General features: G+C 44.0%; 1 protein-coding gene across 1 annotated transcript; it reads right to left on the bottom strand.

Annotated features, from left to right (window-relative positions):
- Positions 1-929: 929 nt before the first annotated feature.
- On the bottom strand, positions 930-21,319 carry LOC142256424 (phospholipase A2 inhibitor and Ly6/PLAUR domain-containing protein-like). The gene is made up of 5 exons (XM_075328104.1): positions 21,169-21,319; positions 15,308-15,421; positions 15,076-15,222; positions 1,315-1,497; positions 930-1,140 (listed from the first exon to the last, which is right to left on the bottom strand). Exons 1-5 carry the CDS (start codon positions 21,284-21,286, stop codon positions 1,025-1,027), a joined length of 678 nt encoding a protein of 225 aa, XP_075184219.1. The 5' UTR covers positions 21,287-21,319; the 3' UTR covers positions 930-1,024.
- Between the last annotated feature and the right edge of the window lie 914 nt (positions 21,320-22,233).

The following is a 22,233-nucleotide window of genomic DNA, read 5'->3' as shown; positions in this document are numbered from 1 at the left end:
TATTTGAAAATATGTTTCTGTTTTCAATTATTAGTTTATCATTAACATCTATCCATCATATGTTTTCCATATTTTCAAAACTTTTTCTTCTTGGTTTTGCAATTTTTGTATTAAGGAGTGTGACGTTGGATATTAAGAAGTAGACTATTGCCATTATGTATGTATAACCACAATCTGCCACATGAAGCACTTTTAGTTGTACATGGCAGAACCATGGCCTGTAAAGTTTCCTACATTGTTTTAATATGCTGTCCCTTCCCCAGCAGCTGTCACTACACTAATTCCAGCTATAAGTGGTATTATTATAGGATAGAATCTCTTTGAATTAGTTTAAAAGGATTTTTTATTTAATGCAGCACCAGCAAACACAGTAAGAGTTTAAAACACTATAACACAATGTCCCTTCTCCAACATCAGCTCTCCTTACACTATTTCAGGGTACAGTGCAGCAAATATGGCATCTCTGGGTGTTATATAGACGACCAACCAATTACAGTAATGGCAGTAGCCAACATGTCTACGGCATTATTGTGTTTGTCAAGAGATTTTTGCATGTTTAGTGGCTGAAAAACAGCTGCAAAATATGTAACTCCAGCACGGTGCATAAGTACCTGGATACTCGATGGAGTATTGAGCGTCTTAAGCACCTTCATGCTCGTTCGAGTACCGAGAAGGGCCAAGCATGCTTGCTCCTCACTATTAACTAAATTGTTATAAGAAATTATTTTTCTTATTTGATATTATTTAGCTATACCTATAATTTTAAATATATGGCAGCTGGGATAAAATAAGTTTAGTATGACATGCATGTTGCGTGTTTTACTCTCACAATACTAGAGACCAAAAAGAGCATTGGTGCTTAAACAATTAGATGTCCCAGTGGAGGCCTTATACAATTTATATTGTCTAAATAATCTTTATTAGACAGGTTAAACAATACTTTTATTAGGAAGTTCATCAGATTTGATCGTGTTTATTCATTCATTGATTCATTAAAGATGATCAGATGATGATAATGAAACATTTAACATTTTATTTCTATCCCTGGTCTTTCGGAAACTCCAATGACATTTTGAAAATTATATTTGCAGGCATCATCATTAGTACAACCTTTGCCGGAAACATTTTTCCATGTATCCGCTGAAAAAAAAAAAAGACATCCTTAATTAGTTAGAATATGTAGATACTTTAAATAAGAATAAGGATTTTTTTATTACAGTTTTAATATCTTCTGACAGTCTTCTGATTATCTAATACGCACTAACCCTATTATTTTACATGCATATAGAGCAACAAAAATTTTCTTGCACGCACCATAAAATCCTTTAGGACATACATATTGCTTATCAGGTAACAGCATTTGTCCTGTAAATTGGAAACATCTGTTCATGGATCCAGTGCAATTCATCTCCTTGGTACTGTTACATTCGTCAAAGGTGCCGATACAGTAGGCAAATGGACATTTTACACCATTTAGTGTTGGATCTTCGACAGGAACTGAAGGAATACACAGCAAAATATTTTGATTGAATATTGACCAAAAACATTTAAAAGGAATGTCAGAAGGTTTTTGCTTTGTACTCTGAGAGGAGCATAATGCAGAAGCTGAGACCATGAGTCTAGTGACATGTCACTTACTGGACTGCACTCTGTTTTTTTTATACAATCCCCATCAGTGGCTTAACTAGAGTTTGATGGGCCCCGATGCAAAGTTCGGACCTGGGCCCCCCCCCCTCTACGTACACCGACACTTGGTGTATTGGACAATGATGCTGACACTTGGCTCTTTCCCTCAGCACTCAGCTTTCCTATGTTCTGATGTCCATCTTGTCATCGGCACCCAGCTTCCCCATGCTATGCTATATGCACATCAGAGCATGGGGAAGCTGGATGCTGAGGTAAAGAGCCCTTTTCCCTCAGCACAAAACATTCCCATCCCATGCTTGTATCTTTGTCCCCTGTTGTATAAAGTTCTCCAAATACTATAATGGCCCCCACACAGCCTTCCATATAGTATAAAGGGTCCTACATAACTCTTCATAGATTAGAATGCAGCTCCATACTCCTCCATGTATTATAATGCATTTCCCATAGTCCTAAATATATAATACTGCATCACAGTCCTCCATGTATTACAATGCACCACAGTCCTCCATGTATTACAATGCACCCCAGTCCTCCATGTATTGCAATGGATTTCCCATAGTTCTCAATGTATTTTAATTCACCCCATAATACTCCATATATTATACTGCACCCTATAGTCCTCCATATATTATAATTCACCCCAGGCCTCCATGTATGATGCAGCCAGCCCCCCATGTATAATGCAGCCAGCCCCCCATGTTCCTTGTATAACTCAGCCAGCCGCCCATGCTCCATGTATAATGCAAGCCCCCCCACGCTCCATGTATACTGCTGGCAGCCTCTCCATACTCCCTGTATACTGCTGGCAGCTCCACCATACTCCATGTATACTGCTGGCAGCCTCCCCCATGCTCCCTATATACTGCTGGCAGTCTCCCCCATGCTCCCTATATACTGCTGGCAGCCTCCCCCATGCTCCCTATATACTGCTGGCAGCCTCCCCCATGCTCCCTATATACTGCTGGCAGCCTCCCCCATGCTCCCTATATACTGCTGGCAGCTCCCCTATGCTCCCTATATACTGCTGGCAGCTCCCCCATGCTCCCTATATCCTGCTGGCAGCCTACCCCATGTTCCCTATATACTGCTGGCAGCCTCCCCCATGCTCCCTATATACTTCTGGCAGCCTACCCCATGCTCCCTATATACTGCTGGCAGCCTCCCCCATGCTCCCTATATACTGCTGGCAGCCTCCCCCATGCTCCCTATATACTTCTGGCAGCTCCCCCATGCTCCCTATATCCTGCTGGCAGCCTACCCCATGTTCCCTATATCCTGCTGGCAGCCTACCCCATGTTCCCTATATACTGCTGGCAGCCTCCCCCATGCTCCCTATAGACTTCTGGCAGCCTCCCCCATGCTCCCTATATACTGCTGGCAGCCTCCCCCATGCTCCCTATATACTGCTGGCAGCCTCCCCCATGCTCCCTATATACTGCTGGCAGCCTCCCCCATGCTCCCTATATACTGCTGGCAGCCTCACCCAATGCTCCCTATATACTGCTGGCAGCCTCCCCCATGCTCCCTATATACTGCTGGCAGCCTCACCCATGCTCCCTATATACTTCTGGCAGCCTCTCCCATGCTTCCCCGGCCATGCACTGATTTTAAAAAAAAAAACAAAAAAAACAAACAAACACGTTTTTACCGCTCTCCTCGTTCCCCCGCTGCTGTCCTCACGTGTCCTCGTTCCCCGCTGCTCCATCGTCATCTCTCCTCTGCTGCCCTGCACCTGCAGTCGGCGTCCTCCCGCCCTGCGCTCTGAGCACAGCGGACGCACAGGAATGACGTCACCGCGCAGGCACAGAGGGAGAATGAAGGAGCGTGGAGCTGCACGGGCCACTCCACGCTCCTTCATTGTTGCTCTGCGTGATGTTGGGGAAGGGGAGCCCGGTGCTGCTGCCGCTGACAACAGCCAGGGGGGACCGCTGTCAGCGGCGGAGGCACCAGGTCATACAGTGGCCGCGTGGTCTGCACCAGATCAGCACAGCTCTCTCACAGAAAGGAGCTGCTTGCTGATCTGCAGAGCGGGCCCCGAAAAGCTGCTTAGCCCAGTCGCACTCGTGACCTCTGCGACCGCGGTAGTTACGCCCCTGATCACCATATTAATTGAGTATTGATTAAAAACATTTAACCCCCTCACCCGCAACCAATTTTCTGTTTTCGGGGGGGGGGGGGGTGGCTTCCCTTCTTCCGAGAGCTGTAAGTTGTTTAATTGTCCATCAATCTTGCCATATGAGGACTTTTTTTTGTGGGATAAGTTGTTTTTTTACATGAAATCATAAGTTTTACCATGTAGTGTGATGGAAAAATGCAAAAAAATTCCAAGTGTGGAAAAATTGCAAAAAAAGTGCAATTGCATGATTTTTTGGGGGATATTTTTTCACCCTCTTCACTGTATGGTAAAACTAATGTGTCAGGGTGATGCCTCAGGTCGTTATGAGTGCCCAGACACCAAACATGTAAAGGTTTACTTTCATCAAAGGGGTTAAAAAACAACAGGTGTTTTGTCCAAAAAAGTGGCACACTTTTTGCCCCATTTTCCACAACCTATAGCATTCTCACTTTTCAGGATCCATGGCTCAGTGACAGCTTGTTGTTTGCGTCCAGAGTTGCCTTTTTTAATGGTACCATTTTTGCACAGATGCTATGTTTTGATCTCCTGTTATTGCATTTTGTGCAAAATTTGCAGCGACCAAAAAACATAATTTTGGCGTTTGGAATTGTTTTTCCGATGCTGTTTGCCGATCAGATTACTTGATTTTATATTTTGATAAATTGGTCATTTCTGAATGCGGCAATACCAAATAGGTGTATATTTTATATTTTTTAACTCTTTACTTTTCAAAGGGGCAAAAGGGGAGTGATTTAAACTTCTAGGTTTTTTTAAGTTTTCTTTTTACTTTTCTTATTTTACTAGTGCCACTTGGGAACTATAAGGATCAGCAGTCTGATTGCTCATACATTTCTGCTGATCACAACTACAAAGCTGCGATCACCAGAAATGCTCATGTCTTGTAAAAGGCAGGACTCAGCCGGCTGTTACAAGTGAGACATGTAAGCTACAGGAGTCATCACATGACTATGTGCTACCATGGCAACCATCGGCTCACAGTGATCAAGTCAACACACCGCCGATGGCACCAGGGGAGTGCACATTTACCTCGGTGGGCATTTAAATTGCACTGTCACATTTTAAAAGAGGGATTTAAGGGATTAACGGGCATGGGTGAATCCTGGATCCACCCATGCCTGCAAGGCAAACATGTCAGCTGCTCAAATCAGCAGACATGTGTAGGAATCACCACCAGCTTCCACAGCAGCCGCAAGTGATTACACCTATATGGTTTAGGACGTGCCAGTACGGCCAGCGGTCATTAAGGAGTAGAGATGAGCGAACCGGTCCCGGTTCGGCTCGAGGCCGGTTCGCCGAACGGGGGTCCCGTTCGAGTTCGGTTCGTCGAACGTTTGACGAACCGAACTCGAACGTATAGGCTAGAATGGGAGGCAATCACAAACACATAAAAATGCATTATAAATGTACACAAACAGTTAATAAACATTGCCATAACACTTACCGGTCCTCGCGATCCCTTCTGCACTCTGTCTCCTGCCGCTATTCCATCCGATGATCGCTGAATCCTCCCGGTGACCTGCACTGCCAGCAGAGAAGCAGGACCTATCGTGACGTCAAAATAGCCATGTGACCAGTCACGTGGCTATTATCTCATTGGCTACAGACTGGTCACATGACTATGACACGTCATGTAGGACCTGCGAGTGCATCTCTCCGGTACACGGTGCACATATGTGTATCGCCGTGTACCGGCGACATGCTCTAGCACACGGTCGACTCCCCGTTCCGTTAGGGACCGGCTGACACAGCCGGTCATTAACGGAGATCACCGTTGCCATAGCAACGCAGTTAGCGGTGACGTCACCGCTAACCGCGGCTCCGGGAGCACCGTTGCTATGGTAACGCGTCTGTCAGCGTTACCGCTGTTACCGCTAGCAGCCAGCAGTGATCACTCACGGAGTGAAGGCTGCACGCTGCTTCCCGATTGTAGTGAGCATTGTAGTTAGGATGGAGGTTCCCCAGCCCCAAGTGATGCCCCTCACTACAATCGTCACTACTACTACACTAGAAAGAAAGAAGACAGAAGAGCAGGATCGTGGAGGGCTGACAGGGGGTAATAAAGATGGAGTCTCTAATGTGTCTGTGTATTTATTTCTATTAAAGTATTTTTTCTCTGTGTGGTGTCTTTTTTTAACCCTTTATTGGAGATTCTTAATGGCCGGGTCAAACGTGCCTGACATTAAGAATCTCTGGCTTAATACTGGCTGGTAAAACAAAGCCAGTATTAACTCATGATTACCCAACAAGCCACCCGGCTCCAGGGCTGTTGGAAGAGTTGGATACAGCGCCAGATGATGGCGCTTCTATGAGAGCGCCATTTTCTGGGACGGCTGCGGACTGAAATCCGCAGCAGAGGCGCCCACAAACCTCGGGCTAACCTCTGCTGCGGATTCCAATCCACAGCTGCCTAGTTGTACCCGGCTGGACACAAAAATAGGGCGAAGCCCACGTCATTTGTTTTTTAATTATTTCATGAAATAAGTGAAATAATTAAAAAAAACGGGCTTCCCTATATTTTTGGTTCCCAGCCGGGTACAAATAGGCAACTGGGGGTTGGAGGCAGCCCGTGGCTGCCAGCTGTACCTGGCTAGCATACAAAAATATGGCGAAGCCCACGTCATTTTTTTGGTGGGCAAAAAACTTCTGCATGCAGTCCTGGATGGAGTATGCTGAGCCTTGTAGTTCTGCAGCTGCTGTCTGCTCTTCTCCATACAGACAGACAGCAGCTGCAGAACTACAAGGCTCAGCATACTCCATCCAGGACTGTATGCAGAAGTTTTTTGCCCCCTGAAAAAATTATGTGGCTTCGCCATATTTTTGTATGCTAGCCAGGTACAGCAGGCAGGTACGGCTGCCCCCAACCCCCAGTTGCCTATTTGTACCCGGCTGGGAACCAAAAATAAAGGGAAGCCCTTTTTTTATTATTTCATGAATTTCATGAAATAATTAGAAAACAAATGACGTAGGCTTTGCCCCATTTTTGTGTCCAGCCAGGTACAACTAGGCAGCTGGGATTGGAATCCGCACCACCGGTTGGCCTGAGCTTTCTGGGCCCCACTGCTGCGAATTGCAGTCTGCAGCCACCTCAGAAAATGGCATTTTCATAGAAGCGCCATCTTCTGGCGCTGTATCCAACTCTTCCAGCACCTGCCTGCTATACCTGGCTAGCATACAAAAATATGGCGAAGCTCACGTCCTTTTTTTGTAGCTTTTTGGCAAAAAAAAAAAAAAATGCTTCCCTGGATTTTCCATTGCCAGTGAAGGTAACACCAAGCAGTGGGGGTTAGCAGCCAGTAGCTGCTTGGATTACCCTTAGCTAGCAATACAAAAAATGCAGTGGGAGCTAACATATATTTTTTTTAATTATTTATTTAAATAACTAAAAATAAAATGGGCTTCCCTGTATTTTGATTGCTGGACATCACAGTGCTGTAAAAATAAATCTTTAAAAAAATGACGTAGCGCTCCGCGGTATTTTTGATTCTCAGCGCAGATAAAGCAGACAGCTATGGGTTGCCACCCCCATCTGCCTGCCGTTACCTTGGTTGGCAATCAAAATACAGGGAAGCCCATTAATTTTTTCTATTTAAAAAATAGTTAAAAAAAAAAAATTACGTTGGGTCCCCCCATTTTTGATAGCCAGCTAGGGTAAAGCAGACGGCTGTAGCCTGAAAACCACAGCTGGCAGCTTTACCGTGGTTGGGGATCCAATGTGGAGGTCCCCTCAGGCTCTTTTTTATAATTATTTTATAAATATTAATAATTACACAATAAAAGTAGGGGACCCCCCAAATTGGATCACCAGCCAAGGTAAAGCGGACAGCTGTGGTCTGGTATTCTCAGGGTGGGAAGGTCCATAGTTATTGGGCCTTCACAGCCTAAAAATAGCAGGCCGCAGGCACCCCAGACGTGGCGCATCCACTAGATGCGCCAATCCTGGCGCTTCACCCCAGCTCATCCCGTGCCCTGGTGCAGTGGCAAACGGGGTAATAAATCGGGTTGATACTAGCTGTAAAGTCACCTGAGATCAAGCCCAGCAGTTTGTGATGTCATGGCGTCTATTAGATACCCAACATCATAAACTGTCAGTACTAACAAAAACAAAAAATCGACAAAAGAAATTTATTTGAAAAAACAGTCCCCAAAACATTTCCTCTTTCACCAATTTATTGTAAGAAAAAAAATAAAGGGGTCCCACGACGACTCTGGACCGTCTAGAATATGGGGGGGAGACACTCAGGGAACGTATCCCCCATTTTCTAGGAGTGCAGACCCTTCATGTGAGGAGTGTGGGTGCAATGAATCTGCACTCACTCTCCCCGGGTCCACAGCAGCAGAGTCCATGTCGTAATGGTTGCTACCAAAGCTGCAATGCCCTGCTCATGAGGTAAGGGCATGCCTAATCAGGAGAACTACTGTAGAGGAAGCTCTGCTCACTGGTATATAGGTGCTCAGAGGTAATAATAGATAAAATTAGTGAGTAACCTCGGCACTCTATATCTCCCAGACTAAGTCAGTAAGTCACAACGGATAGTAATGCAAAATCACTCTTTATTGGTCCGTATTAAGAAAAAATTTTTTTCATAAGCATATATGTTTTTGTCCAAAACAAGTTACAAATGACGTTTCGGCCTGAGCCTTCTTCAGATTGGACTTATCTGCATGTAATCATGAAAAATGACAATAATCAGTATCACATAAGAGTGAGAGAACAATAACATAAACTCGAACAATGTAGAGGTACAATTGGGATGCAGCAAAAAAATTGCAACACAGCAAGAAATGAAACACATGATACAAATGTCATAATACAGTACAAGGACAATATAGTAATGACAAATATGGGGTCAGAGTAGACTTAGACAGCTCTGGTACGAAAGAGATGTCAATCATAAAGTAACATGTGCAGTAGGTGTAGAGCTACACTATGCATGGCAGAGCTAATGGGTAGACCGACCATAGAAAAAGTAGAGAAAAAGTGGAGAAAAAGTGGAGAATAAGTGGAACATAAGAGGAGAAAAAGTGGAGAAAAAGTGGAGAAAAAAGTGGAGAAAAAGTGGAGAAAAAGTGGAGAAAAAGTGGAGAAAAAGTGGAGATTAAGAGGAGAAAAAGTGGAGAAAAAAGTGGAGAAAAAGTGGAGAAAAAGTGGAGCATAAGTGGAGAAAAAGTGGAGAAAAAGTGGAGCATAAGAGGAGAAAACGTGGAGAAAAAAGTGGAGAAAAAGTGGAGAAAAAGTGGAGCATAAGAGGAGAAAAAGTGGAGAAAAAGTGGAGCATAAGAGGAGAAAAAGTGGAGAAAAAGTGGAGAAAAAGTGGAGAAAAAAGTGGAGAAAAAGTGGAGAAAAAGTGGAGAAAAAGTGGAGAAAAAGTGGAGAAAAAGTGGAGATTAAGAGGAGAAAAAGTGGAGAAAAAGTGGAGAAAAAGTGGAGCATAAGAGGAGAAAAAGTGGAGAAAAAAGTGGAGAAAACGTGGAGAAAAAGTGGAGATTCAGAGGAGAAAAAGTGGAGAAAAAGTGGAGAAAAAGTGGAGCATAAGAGGAGAAAAAGTGGAGAAAAAAGTGGAGAAAACGTGGAGAAAACGTGGAGAAAAAGTGGAGAAAAAGTGGAGAAACAGTGGAGCATAAGAGGAGAAAAAGTGGAGAAAAAGTGGAGAAAAAAGTGGAGAAAAAGTGGAGAAAAAGTGGAGAAAAAGTGGAGAAAAAGTGGAGAAAAAGTGGAGAAAAAGTGGAGCATAAGAGGAGAAAAAGTGGAGAAAAAGTGGAGAAAAAGTGGAGAAAAAGTGGAGCATAAGAGGAGAAAAAGTGGAGAAAAAGTGGAGAAAAAAGTGGAGAAAAAGTGGAGAAAAAGTGGAGAAAAAGTGGAGAAAAAGTGGAGAAAAAGTGGAGATTAAGAGGAGAAAAAGTGGAGAAAAAGTGGAGAAAAAGTGGAGCATAAGAGGAGAAAAAGTGGAGAAAAAAGTGGAGAAAACGTGGAGAAAAAGTGGAGAAAAAGTGGAGAAAAAGTGGAGAAAAAGTGGAGAAAAAGTGGAGCATAGGAGGAGAAAAAGTGGAGAAAAAAGTGGAGAAAACGTGGAAAAAAAGTGGAGAAAAAGTGGAGAAAAAGTGGAGAAAAAGTGGAGCATAAGAGGAGAAAAAGTGGAGAAAAAGTGGAGAAAAAAGTGGAGAAAAAGTGGAGAAAAAGTGGAGAAAAAGTGGAGAAAAAGTGGAGAAAAAGTGGAGAAAAAGTGGAGCATAAGAGGAGAAAAAGTGGAGAAAAAGTGGAGAAAAAGTGGAGAAAAAGTGGATCATAAGAGGAGAAAAAGTGGAGAAAAAGTGGAGAAAAAAGTGGAGAAAAAGTGGAGAAAAAGTGGAGAAAAAGTGGAGCATAAGAGGAGAAAAAGTGGAGAAAAAGTGGAGAAAAAAGTGGAGAAAAAGTGGAGAAAAAGTGGAGAAAAAGTGGAGAAAAAGTGGAGAAAAAAGTGGAGAAAAAGTGGAGAAAAAGTGGAGAAAAAGTGGAGAAAAAGTGGAGCATAAGAGGAGAAAAAGTGGAGAAAAAGTGGAGAAAAAGTGGAGAAAAAGTGGAGCATAAGAGGAGAAAAAGTGGAGAAAAAGTGGAGAAAAAAGTGGAGAAAAAGTGGAGAAAAAGTGGAGAAAAAGTGGAGAAAAAGTGGAGATTAAGAGGAGAAAAAGTGGAGAAAAAGTGGAGAAAAAGTGGAGCATAAGAGGAGAAAAAGTGGAGAAAAAAGTGGAGAAAACGTGGAGAAAAAGTGGAGAAAAAGTGGAGAAAAAGTGGAGAAAAAGTGGAGAAAAAGTGGAGCATAGGAGGAGAAAAAGTGGAGAAAAAAGTGGAGAAAACGTGGAAAAAAAGTGGAGAAAAAGTGGAGAAAAAGTGGAGAAAAAGTGGAGCATAAGAGGAGAAAAAGTGGAGAAAAAGTGGAGAAAAAAGTGGAGAAAAAGTGGAGAAAAAGTGGAGAAAAAGTGGAGAAAAAGTGGAGAAAAAGTGGAGAAAAAGTGGAGCATAAGAGGAGAAAAAGTGGAGAAAAAGTGGAGAAAAAGTGGAGAAAAAGTGGAGCATAAGAGGAGAAAAAGTGGAGAAAAAGTGGAGAAAAAAGTGGAGAAAAAGTGGAGAAAAAGTGGAGAAAAAGTGGAGAAAAAGTGGAGAAAAAGTGGAGATTAAGAGGAGAAAAAGTGGAGAAAAAGTGGAGAAAAAGTGGAGCATAAGAGGAGAAAAAGTGGAGAAAAAAGTGGAGAAAACGTGGAGAAAACGTGGAGAAAAAGTGGAGAAAAAGTGGAGAAAAAGTGGAGAAAAAGTGGAGCATAGGAGGAGAAAAAGTGGAGAAAAAAGTGGAGAAAACGTGGAGAAAAAGTGGAGAAAAAGTGGAGAAAAAGTGGAGCATAAGAGGAGAAAAAGTGGAGATTAAGAGGAGAAAAAGTGGAGAAAAAGTGGAGAAAAAGTGGAGAAAAAGTGGAGAAAAAGTGGAGAAAAAGTGGAGCATAAGAGGAGAAAAAGTGGAGAAAAAAGTGGAGAAAAAGTGGAGAAAAAGTGGAGAAAAAGTGGAGATTAAGAGGAGAAAAAGTGGAGCATAAGAGGAGAAAAAGTGGAGAAAAAAGTGGAGAAAAAGTGGAGAAAGTGGAGAAAAAAATGGAGAAAAAGTGGAGAAAAAGTGGAGAAAAAGTGGAGAATAAGAGGAGAAAAAGTGGAGAAAAAGTGGAGAAAAAGTGGAGAATAAGAGGAGAAAAAGTGGAGAATAAGTGGAGAAAAAAATGGAGAAAAAGTGGAGAAAAAGTGGAGAGAAAGTGGAGAAAAAAATGGAGAAAAAGTGGAACACCCTTTGGTACCTTTCATGTGGCACTAAGGGGTGCTTAGCTTTGTATTTAGCCAAAAAAATGAAAAAAAAATGACATAGGGTTCCCCCTAGTTTTGTAGCCAGCTAGGGTAAAGCAGACGGCTGCAGCCTGCAGACCACAGCTGGCAACCTCACCTTGGCTGGTAATCCAAAACTGAGGGCACCCCACGCTGTTATTTTAAATTAAATAAATAATTGAAAAAAAAAACACGTAGGGGTCCCCCAAAATTGGATCACCAGCCAAGGTAAAGCAGACAGCTGGGGCCTGATATTCTCAGACTAGGGAGGTCCATGGTTATTGGAATCTCCCCAGCCTAAAAATAGCAGGCCGCAGCCGCCCCAGAAGTGGCGCATCCATTAGATGCGCCAATCCTGGTGCTTCGCCCCAGCTCATCCCGCGCCCTGGTGCGGTGGCAAACGGGGTAATATTTGGGGTTAATACCAGATGTGTAATGTCACCTGGCATCAAGCCCTGGGGTTGGTGAGGTCAGGCGTCTATCAGATACCCGACATCACCAACCCAGTCAGTAATAAAAAAAAAATACACGACAAACACATTTTTATTTGAAAAAACACTCCCCAAAACATTCCCTCTTTAACCAATTTATTAGATTGAAAAACAAATCCAGGTCTGGTGTAATCCAAGGGGTTGCCATGACGATGCACACTGTCCCAGTCAATGAAGAGCAGGATGTTCCCCATTGGCTGGGAGAGCAATGCAGTGACCTGAGCTAACATCAATGGGTCAGCCCAGGTCACTGCAGGGGGGTGACAAGTGCTGCTGTCAGTGAGGTACATTACCTGCGCTGATCTCCAGCACACTGACAGCCCCTGTCACTGAGCTCAATGACCGCCCGGCGCCTTCACACCAAGTATCGCGAGAGGTCCGTGATGTCACCGCTAGTCAGTCTCGGGTCGGAAGCGATAGGTGATGTGACAAGCGGCGGCCATGGAGGACAGTGACAGCGCTGAGGTCGGGATGGCGGGACTTCATCACCGCAGGTAAGCCGAGCGAGCGAGCGAGCGAGCGGGCGGGCGGGCGGGCGGGCGGGCGGGGGGGGGGGGGGGGGATGTGGATGTGTGTGTGTGTGTTTGTGTATGTGTATGTATGTGTACATGCCGCGGGCAGGAGGGGGTGGAGCGAGCTGAGCGGGAAAGTGTGGGCTTCCTGCACGTAACTAAGATAAACATCGGGTTACTAACCAAAGCGCTTTGCTTGGATACCCGATGTTTATCTTGGTTACCAGCTTGTGGCAGGCTGCCAGCGATGGCTCCTGCTCACTGTAGCTGTAAAAAGCCCTGCTTTTTGCTGCTAGAACCGTTCTCGAACGTATCTAGAACTATCGAGCTTTTAGCAAAAAGCTCGAGTTCTAGTTCGATCTCGAACAGCCCAAAAATCACTCGAGCCGCGAACTGGAGAACCACGAACCACGAACCGCGCTCAACTCTATTAAGGAGTGAAAGAAAATCTGTCAGCAGGTTTTTGCTTTGTAATCTGACTGTGGAGGCTGAAACCCTAATTCTAGTGATGTGTCACTGATCTGCACACTGTCTTTTTGATACAATCATCATATTATTTTCTTTTAATCACATTCACAACACTGATTGTAAGCTTTCTGTGTACTCTGCATATTGACAGAAATTGGCAGCTGCAAATCAATGGTGTGAGCAAGTTTTTATAAATGAGCAGGACTAGGGGGCATGAGGCAGCTAGTCCTGTTACGGGGGGCTGTCTGATAATAAAACCTAAAGGAATGTCAGACAGTCAGGGTCCACCGTGCAAAGACTCTGCTGCAGACTATGGCAGAGGATAAGGGGTATATAAGTGTGCCACTGTAAAAAATAATAACACAAGTGCAGAGTGCAATACCTCTGTTAAACTCACAGAGGAAAATAATTAGAAAATAAAGCAATTCCTCCCTTACTTGGAGGGTGTGTGGAATGGTCTCTGTTAAAGATCACAGAGACAAAAGCAGTGAGTGTGAAATGGCACCTACCTAGGTCCGTTCCTCTAGTGGTGCCAGGAGACGGACAGCAGCGTAAGCCGCACAAAGCTCCTACCTGCGTTCGCTCCACTAGTGTGCGAGGACACGAACCACTAGATATGGCACCTGCCTAGGTCCGCTCTTCTAGTGGTGCAAAAGAGACAGAGAGCAGCATAAACCGCACAAAGCTCCTACCTGCGTTCGCTCCACTAGTGTGCGAGAACACGAACCACTAGATATGGCACCTGCCTAGGTCCGCTCTTCTAATGGTGCAAAAGAGATGAACAGCAGCGTAAGCCGCACAAAGCTCCTACCTCTGTTCGCTCCCCTAGTGTGCGAGGATACGAACAACTGCCAGACGCAGTATAAGGAACATTACTCTAGCGGCAACGTCCACCTACGAGTAGAATCACAAGGCCCAGCTGGACCATGTGCCTCAGGCACCTGCCTATGTCCGCTCCACTAACACGTAAGGATACGGACTGCAGCTGAAGCTGTAAGGTATAAGAATGCTACCCTGCCAGTAGCGCTCACCTAACATAGACAGAGAGATGCCTAGAGGGACGTGCACAGGGCGTCTACCCTCATGCATGAACCAAGAGGACTGAGCGCCGGGCGGCGTGCGTCAGGGTCTTATATAGACTCTGTGCCTCATCCAAGATGGAGGACACCAGAGCCAATCCGCTGCCAGAATGACAGCAATGACGTCACGCTGGCCTATCACCGAGCAAAGCGTCACAAGCACATGACCAGCGACCAATCGGCATAGAAGGTGTCAGAGACATGTGACCACGTGTCACAAGCACATGACCAGTGGCCAATCAGCTTAGAAGGTGTCAGAGACATATGACCTCGTGTCAGTGATGATGTCACCCGCACATGTGCAATGGCTCCAAGATAGGACTTAGTCTCCAGCGCTTGCACATGTGCAGTAGCAAGAATTCCGGACATAGTCTCCAGAGCCACACCAACTGTAACAGTCCTGTATTGATAATGTCCTGCTGACAAAACACAGAATTTATTAAAACAGAAGAACACAGTCCAGTAAGTGACACATCACTGGAATCAGAGTTTATTTCCCTATGTCGTGCTACTCTCAGATTACATAGCAAAAACCTGCTGAGAGATTCCCTTCAATTTCAAATAAATCTCAGCTTGATGTAATAAAAAGGATCTTTCTTGTTTACATTCTTGATTTGCATTTGTTATTTTGTAATTAATGTTTTGCACATTTAGAAGATCGACAGAAGCAGCGGCACACATTTTTCACTTCTTGATCTGCAGTCCCGTAACCTATAAAAGTAATTATGTTGGTACAGAATTTCAGCTTTAAACATAAATTGTTCACATTTACTAACAAATCTTGTAAAAGTTACAGGAATCGAAAATATTTTTTACAAAGTAGAAGAATTTTTAACTTTAATAAGATTTTGGTTTTATCGGTCTATCATTCCAAGATGGTTATTTCCATTGTGACACTCACGTTCATATCCACCGATGTTACAGAGGTGTCCAGTGCAGCATTTGGCATAAAATCGTAACTTTAAATGACCTATCGTTACTGAGCCATTGGTTCCGCACAAGGTTTCATTTGCGCAGCTTTTCAGTATTGATTTAAACACATCTTCATCTACAAAAAAAGTAAATAAACATCAGAAAACAAAAACTGAGGGTGACGGAGTAATTTTTTAAAAAATGAAATAAGTTGCACTCACTTCTTACAACATATTGAGAAGTTGTCATGCATCGATTTCCAAGACATTCAATCTCAGACTCCTTACATGTTGTAGAGTTGCCAGAGAAGCACGAACAACATTTATAGGACAAGGCTAAAATAAAAGGTGATGTTTCAGTGATATAATATGGTGAAAGTCATAAAATAATGCAGGTGAAAAGATTAATTTTATATACATAATATATAATAATTATATATACCATATTTTTCGGGTTAAAAGACGCACTGGATTATAAGAAGCACCCCAAATTTAGAGAAAAAATGGAAAAAAAAGGGGTCTGTATTACAATCCTGTGGTGTCTTACTGGAGTATCAAGGGTAAAAGTGATGGTGGAGTGAGGTCACAAAAGGCAGGGGTGTTTGTGGACTAGGTCGATCTTGTGGGCGGTGCAGCCAGTGGGTGTCCCAGATGCTGTGAGGTACGCAACTTCCAGAAACTGACATTGGTGTGGCTTCAAAGGACTGGCACTCAAAATCGGCGCGTGCAAAGATTGAGCTATCGGCTCAATGACAAGCCGATATCTCATTTGCACACGCACTACCTTCTGGCGCCGTTTTCCTTAAGTTCACTACTGGGAGATCAAAGGGCTAGTGGCAGCACAAGCGTAGATAAGAACTTGAGCCGAGAGCTCCATCAGTGCATGCGTTGACTCTGAGCGCCATTATTTAAAGCCCACACCGCCAACATCTTCAGGATGTCCCTGCCTCACTGCTCACACTAAAGCAGCCCACAGCCCCTTGCAGGCCCCAACATTGTTTCTACCTCCTGCTTCCCCTCTCCACCACCTCCTTGTAATGTGCATTTGGATTATAAGACGCACCCCTCATTTTCCTCCCAACTTTTTGGTGGAAAAGTGTGTCAATAATCCGAAAAATACGGTACATTTTTTTTTAACCTCATAACGACGGCCGTACGACTTAAAGCGGCGGCAAAACAGGGTACTTATTCTGTTCCGCCGCTTTAAAGCGGCGGCCCGAAAAAACCCTGTAGCGCCCCCCAGCGACCGAAAATCTCGGGGGTTTCAGCTACCGGGGGTAGCTGAGACCCCCCAGATTATGAATCGGGGTGTTTTTTTTGGACCCCGATCATATGATCGGCGGTATACACTGTATACCGACGAACACATGAAAAAAAAAGAAATGGCCGGTAAAACTGATTTCTTTTTCATCTGACATGATCAAACATGTCAGATGAGAAAGAAATCTAACCCCCTAGTGCCCCCAAAGCCCCCGGTACCGGAGAGTCCCCCCACTCCCACCCCTACCCCCACCGGACATCCAAAATGGCGCCGAAGCGCACAGAAAACTGCCGCCGGCGCCGGCTCTGCAGTCATTTCCCTCCGATCTGAAATGATCAAACATTTCAGATCGGAGGGAAATGTCCTCCCCCTGACCCCTCCTCCGGTCCACCGGAGCCCTCTGGTCACCGGAGCCCCCTCCGGTTCTCCAGAGCCACCACCCCCCTCCCCCCTCCGGAAGATGGCGGCGCACAGCGCGCGGCCGCATTCATTCTGCTCTTTCTGCCGCATGTGACACGTCACATGCGACAGAAAGGTGTCCCCAGGTCCCGCTAGGTCACCCCCCGTCACCTCCCCCCCCAAGCCCCCGGTTATACGTTACCTGTCTGCCGCTCCGTCCCGCGATCACGCCGCCTCCTTCTTATTCAATACTGGCGGCGCATGCGCAGACAGCGGCTGTCAGCTGGATCCCTGCAAGCAGGGATCCTGCTGACGTCGCAACTGCACAGGCTACTCCACTGTGGACCGGGGGAGGGTGAGTGCGGTAATCTGCAGTCACACTCCTCACATGGAGAGACTGCTGTTCCAAAAAATGGGGGGTACGTTCTGTGAGCGTGCCCCTCATATTCTGGAATGAGGTTACTGCAGGTCACTCTGCCCTAGGTTGGACCGGGGCAGTGTGAGTGCAGTATTCTCAGATTACTGCACCCACACTGCTCATGGAGAGCTTGCTCTTCCAGAAAATGGGGGATACGTTCCCTGAACGTGCCCCCCATATTCTAGAAGATCCAGAGTCGGCGTGGGACCTCCTCCAAAATGGATTACAGCGACCGGAATTTCTTTATTTTCAATAAATTGGTAAAAGAGGAATGTTTCGGGGAGTGTTTTTTCAAATAAATTTTTTTTTTGTCTTTTTTTTTTCTATTACTGACTGGGTTAGTGATGTCGGGTATCTGTTCAGATGCCGTGACATCACTAACCCCAGGGCTTGATGCCAGGTGACATTACAGCTGGTATCAACCCCATATATTACCCCGTCTGCCACCGCACCAGGGCGCGGGATGAGCTGGGGCGAAGCGCCAGGATTGGCGCATCTAATGGATGCGCCACTTCTGGGGCGGCTGCGGCCTGCTATTTTTAGGCTGGGAAGAGTCCAATAACCATGGCTCTTCCCACCCTGAGAATACCAGACCCCAGCTGTCCGCTTCACCTTGGCTGGTGATCTAATTTGGGGGGGACCCCACGTTTTTTTTTTTTTTAAAAAAATGCCTGGGGAGCCCTCCAAATTGATCACCAGACAAGGTGAAGCTGTCAGCTGTGGTTTGCAGGCTACAGCTGTCTGCTTTACCCTAGCTGGCTATCAAAAATAGGGGGGACCCCACGTCGTTTATTTTAATTATTAATTTTTTGGGGGGCTAAATACAAGGCTAGGCACCCTTTAGTGCCACATGAAAGGCACTAAAGGGCGCCAGCTTAGAATATGCAGGGGGTGGGACGTTATATATGTTTGACATCTATCCATTCATCCATTGTAGCATTTTACGCTGTGTGCCCACAATCAGGGTTTGCAGCGTTTTGGGCGCAGAGTGTTTTCCCTGTGTCCATGACGCTGCATTGTGCTGTAGAAGCACAGTGGAAGGATTTTTAGAAATCTCATGCCCACTGTGCTTCTTTTCTCCGCAGCATAAACCGACCTGTGGCGCAGCTTCCCGAGCCTCAGCATGTCAATTTATGCTGCGGAGATGAGTGTTCTCTGCAGGTAGCATAGAGCTCCACAGCGGCCTGAACCCAAATCGTGGGCATGGGCAGCTGCGTTCTCCCGTGGACAACACTCACATCTCTGCAGGAGGCTGACACTGTGTACTGGACGCCGTGTCGCTGGATCATGGCCACAAAGCCTAAAAGTGAGACATTTGTTGCTACAGCAACATTTTTGTGAAGTACCTGTGGATTCAAAATGCTTACTATACTCCTGAATAAAATCCAGTTTCCAAAATGGGGTCACTTGTGGGGGTTTTCTGACGTATAGGTATCCAAGGGGCCCTGCTAATGTGACATGGTGCGCGCAATTTATTTCAACTTTTCCAGAATTCAAATGGTACTCCTTCCATTCCAAGCCCTCCCATTTATCCAAACAGAGGTTTTTGGCCACATGTGGGGTATCCCTGTGCTCATAAGACATTGGATAACAACCTGTGGGGTCCACGGTTTGTTGTTGTCTCTTGAAAAAGTGAGAAATTTGATGCTAAAGCAACAATTTTGTGAAAAAAATGAAAATTTTCAATATGGCAACCTAAGCTTATCAAATTCTGTGAAGTACTCGTGGATTCAAACTGCTCACTATACACCTAGATAAAAGCCTTGAGGTGTCTTGTTTCCAGAATGAAGTCACTTGTGGGGGACCGCCACTGTTTAGGCACCTCAGGGGCTCTCCAAATGCAACCTGGCGTCCGCTATTGATTCCAGCCAATTTTGCAGTCAAATGGCACTCCTTCCCTTCCGAGCCCTGCCATGCGCCCAAACAGTTGATTTCCACCACATATAAGGTATCGCCAAACTCAGGAGAAATTGCACAATAAATGTTATGCTGAATTTTTTCCTTTTACTCTTGTAAAAAAAAAAGCTACCTGGTTGAAATAACAATTTTGAGGTAAAATTTTATTTTTTTTTTTCATGGCTCAACGTTATAAAATTCTGTGAAGCACCTGAGGGTTCAGGGTACTCACCAAACATCTAGATAAATTCCTTGAGGGGCCTAGTTTCCAAAATGGGGTCACTTGTGCGGGGTTTCTGCTGTTTAGGTACCTTAGGGGACCTCCAAATGCGACATGGTGCCCGCAATCTTTTTCAGGCAAATTTCCTTTCTAAAATTCAAATATTGCTCCTTTCGTTCCAAGCCCTCCCATTTGTCCAAACAAAGGTTTCAGACCACATGTGAGGTACCACCGCGCTCATAAAAAAGTGGTTAACAAACCTTGAGGTCAAATTTTTGGAATTACCTCTTGAAAAAGTGAGAAAATTGATGCTAAAGCAACATTTTTGAGAAAATTATTAAAATTTTCAATATGACAACGTAACGTTAACAAAATCTGTGAAGTACCTGTGGATCTAAAATGCTCCCTATACCCCTAGATAGAAGCCTTGAGGGGTCTAGTTTCCAAAATGGTGTCACTTGTGAGGGATTTCTTCTGTTTAGGTACCTTAGCGGACCTGTAAATGCAACATGGTGCCCGCAATCTATTTCAGCCAAATTTGCTTTCCAAAATTCAAATATTGCTCCTTCTGTTCCGAGCCCTCCCATTTGTCCAAACAGAGGTTTCTGACCACATGTGGGGTATCGGCGCGCTCATAAGAAAGTGGGGAACAAGTTTTGGGGTCCATTTTGTTGTGTTATTTCTTCTAAAAGTGAATAAATTTGGGTTAGAGCAACATTTTTAGGTAAAATTTAATTTTTGCTTTTTTTCATTCCACATTGCTTTTGTTCATGTGAAGCACCTGAAGGGTTAATAAACTTCTTGAATGTGGTTTTGAGTACTTTGGGGGGTGCAGTTTTTAGAATGGTGTCACTTTTGGGTATTTTCTGTCATCTAGGCCTATTGAAGTCACTTCAAATGTGATGTGGTCCCTAAAAAACTGGTTTTGTAAATTTTGATGTAAAAATGAGAAATTGCTGATAAACTTTGAACCCCTCTAACTTCCTAACAAAAAAAAATTTTGTTTCCAAAATTGTGCTGATGTAAAGTAGACATGTGGGAAATGTTATTTTTTAACTATTTTGTGTCACAGAAATCTCTGGTTTAACGGTATAAAAATTCAAAAGTTGAAAATTGCTAAATTTTCAAAATTTTTGCCAATATTCAATTTTTTTCATAAATAAACACAAAAAATATTGTCCTAAATTTGGTACTAACATGAAGTCCAATATGTGACGAAAAAACAATCTCAGAATCACCGGGATCCGTTGAAGCGTTCTAGAGTTATAACCTCATGAAATGACACTGGTCAGAATTGCAAAATTTGGTCTGGTCATTAAGGTGAAAATTAGCTCCGTCACTAAAGGGTTAATAATCATGAACAGAGAAACCATCATATTTATCACTGCCAAATCTTGGACTTATGTTCACTTGAATTATCGAGTTATGAACGTTTTTTTTAATCATAATAGTTCTGTCAATTTTAATGTATTTATTCCCCCTTACATGACTACTGTAGGTTTGGGATGCTTTTCAACCCCCATTGTTACTGTAAGAGAATTATTGATTTAGATCATCCATATACCTCCCATTGTGTAAAAATATTGGCCTAAGTGAAACCATCTCTAGAGTTTGGTCGATGTGAACACATCACTTTATATGTTCAATGATGATTTCATATGATTTGGGACACATTTATTACGGGTCTTATTTCACTATTGTTTATTTTTCCATATATGAAATTTTTTTCTGCAAACGAGATTTACCAGAGACGTACGAGATCTACAAGAAATTGCATTTTACATTAGCATGAACCTGTTTAAAATGATAGAGGAACTTTACAATAAAGTTTGAAGACACAATATAGTGCACTAAGTGTATATACTGTGTAGTGAGTAGACTGGTCTTACCTGAGCTGACAATAGCGGAGATCATGCAAAGTAAAGCGACCAGGTTCTTCATTGTGGATGATTGGGCGGCTTCTTGAATTTTCTTCTGCTCGTCCTGTTGACTGTACACAGGGATCATATAAATACTCTTAGGAAAGGTAAAGAACCTATTGTATCATGGGATGGATGAGATCTAGTCCCTTAGCGGGTTATTCTTCTCGGAGAAAGCTCTGTACTGTTTGCTTTTCGTGCAATGTTTATTTTTTGAAGTGTATTAGGAGAATATATTTGTCTTCCCTAAGGACGTTTAGGTGGATTTATTTTATTTGTCCACAGAAGCTTTTACCGTTTCTTTCTCACTCACCAAAAGTAAATTTCCATCCTTTCACAAAATTTTCATTTTCATGATTTAAAAAGATCAAATCTTTTGTCTGATTAATTCATAGTACTTTATATCTCTATGGAGGTTAGAGCTTTGTATTTTTGATTGTCCACATGGACACTTTGGGGAAAATTAATTGCCTTTTCATGTGGTATCAATTTTTAAAGAGAACCTGTCAGGTGCAATATGCACCCAGAACCAGGAGCAGGTCTGGGTGCATATTAGTAATCCCCGTCTAGCAGTCCTGTATACACTAGCATAAATAAATAGATCTTTAGAAAAAGTATTTCTAAAGATTATTTCTTATATGCTAATTAAGCCAGGGACTAGTCCCAAGAGCATGAGTTCCCTTGGCTAGCCGGCCCACTTAGCATGTTAGCACACCCCTGTGGGCGTACTAACATGCTAATGAATGAGCAGCTTCACACTTTATGGCGGCCGACGGAGGATGGGTGTGCACTGCACTGTGCATGAACTGGCGTCCCTGGGACTTCTGATTATGCGCACTAAATTGAAGTCAAGTGTAAGCTTCCCAGCTTCATTGAGGTATAGTGCACATGACTGGAAGTCCCGGGGATTCCGAAGCATGCGCTGTGTGTATCCATCCTCCGCTGGCTGCCATCAAACCTGAGGAATGTGCGGTATCGCTGTGCATTCATTAGCATGTTAGTACACCCACAGGGGGATTATATGGAATGTTGTAG

Source organism: Anomaloglossus baeobatrachus, chromosome 11 (assembly GCF_048569485.1).
Source record: "Anomaloglossus baeobatrachus isolate aAnoBae1 chromosome 11, aAnoBae1.hap1, whole genome shotgun sequence".
In the NCBI taxonomy this organism is placed as follows: domain Eukaryota; kingdom Metazoa; phylum Chordata; class Amphibia; order Anura; family Aromobatidae; genus Anomaloglossus; species Anomaloglossus baeobatrachus.
Note: the sequence above shows the minus strand (reverse complement) of the source record. Positions and strands in the feature narration are given on the sequence as shown.

Bases quoted from the DNA above. Each gene is read 5' to 3' on its own strand.
- LOC142256424 (XM_075328104.1), bottom strand. From the start codon at position 21,286: ATGATCCCTGTGTACAGTCAACAGGACGAGCAGAAGAAAATTCAAGAA. The intron at 15,422-21,168 runs GTAAGACCAGTC...CTTTTATTTTAG, and splicing joins CTCCGCTATTGTCAGCTCAG to CCTTGTCCTATAAATGTTGT. The intron at 1,498-15,075 runs GTGAGTGTCACA...GTATTCCTTCAG, and splicing joins TAACATCGGTGGATATGAAC to TTCCTGTCGAAGATCCAACA.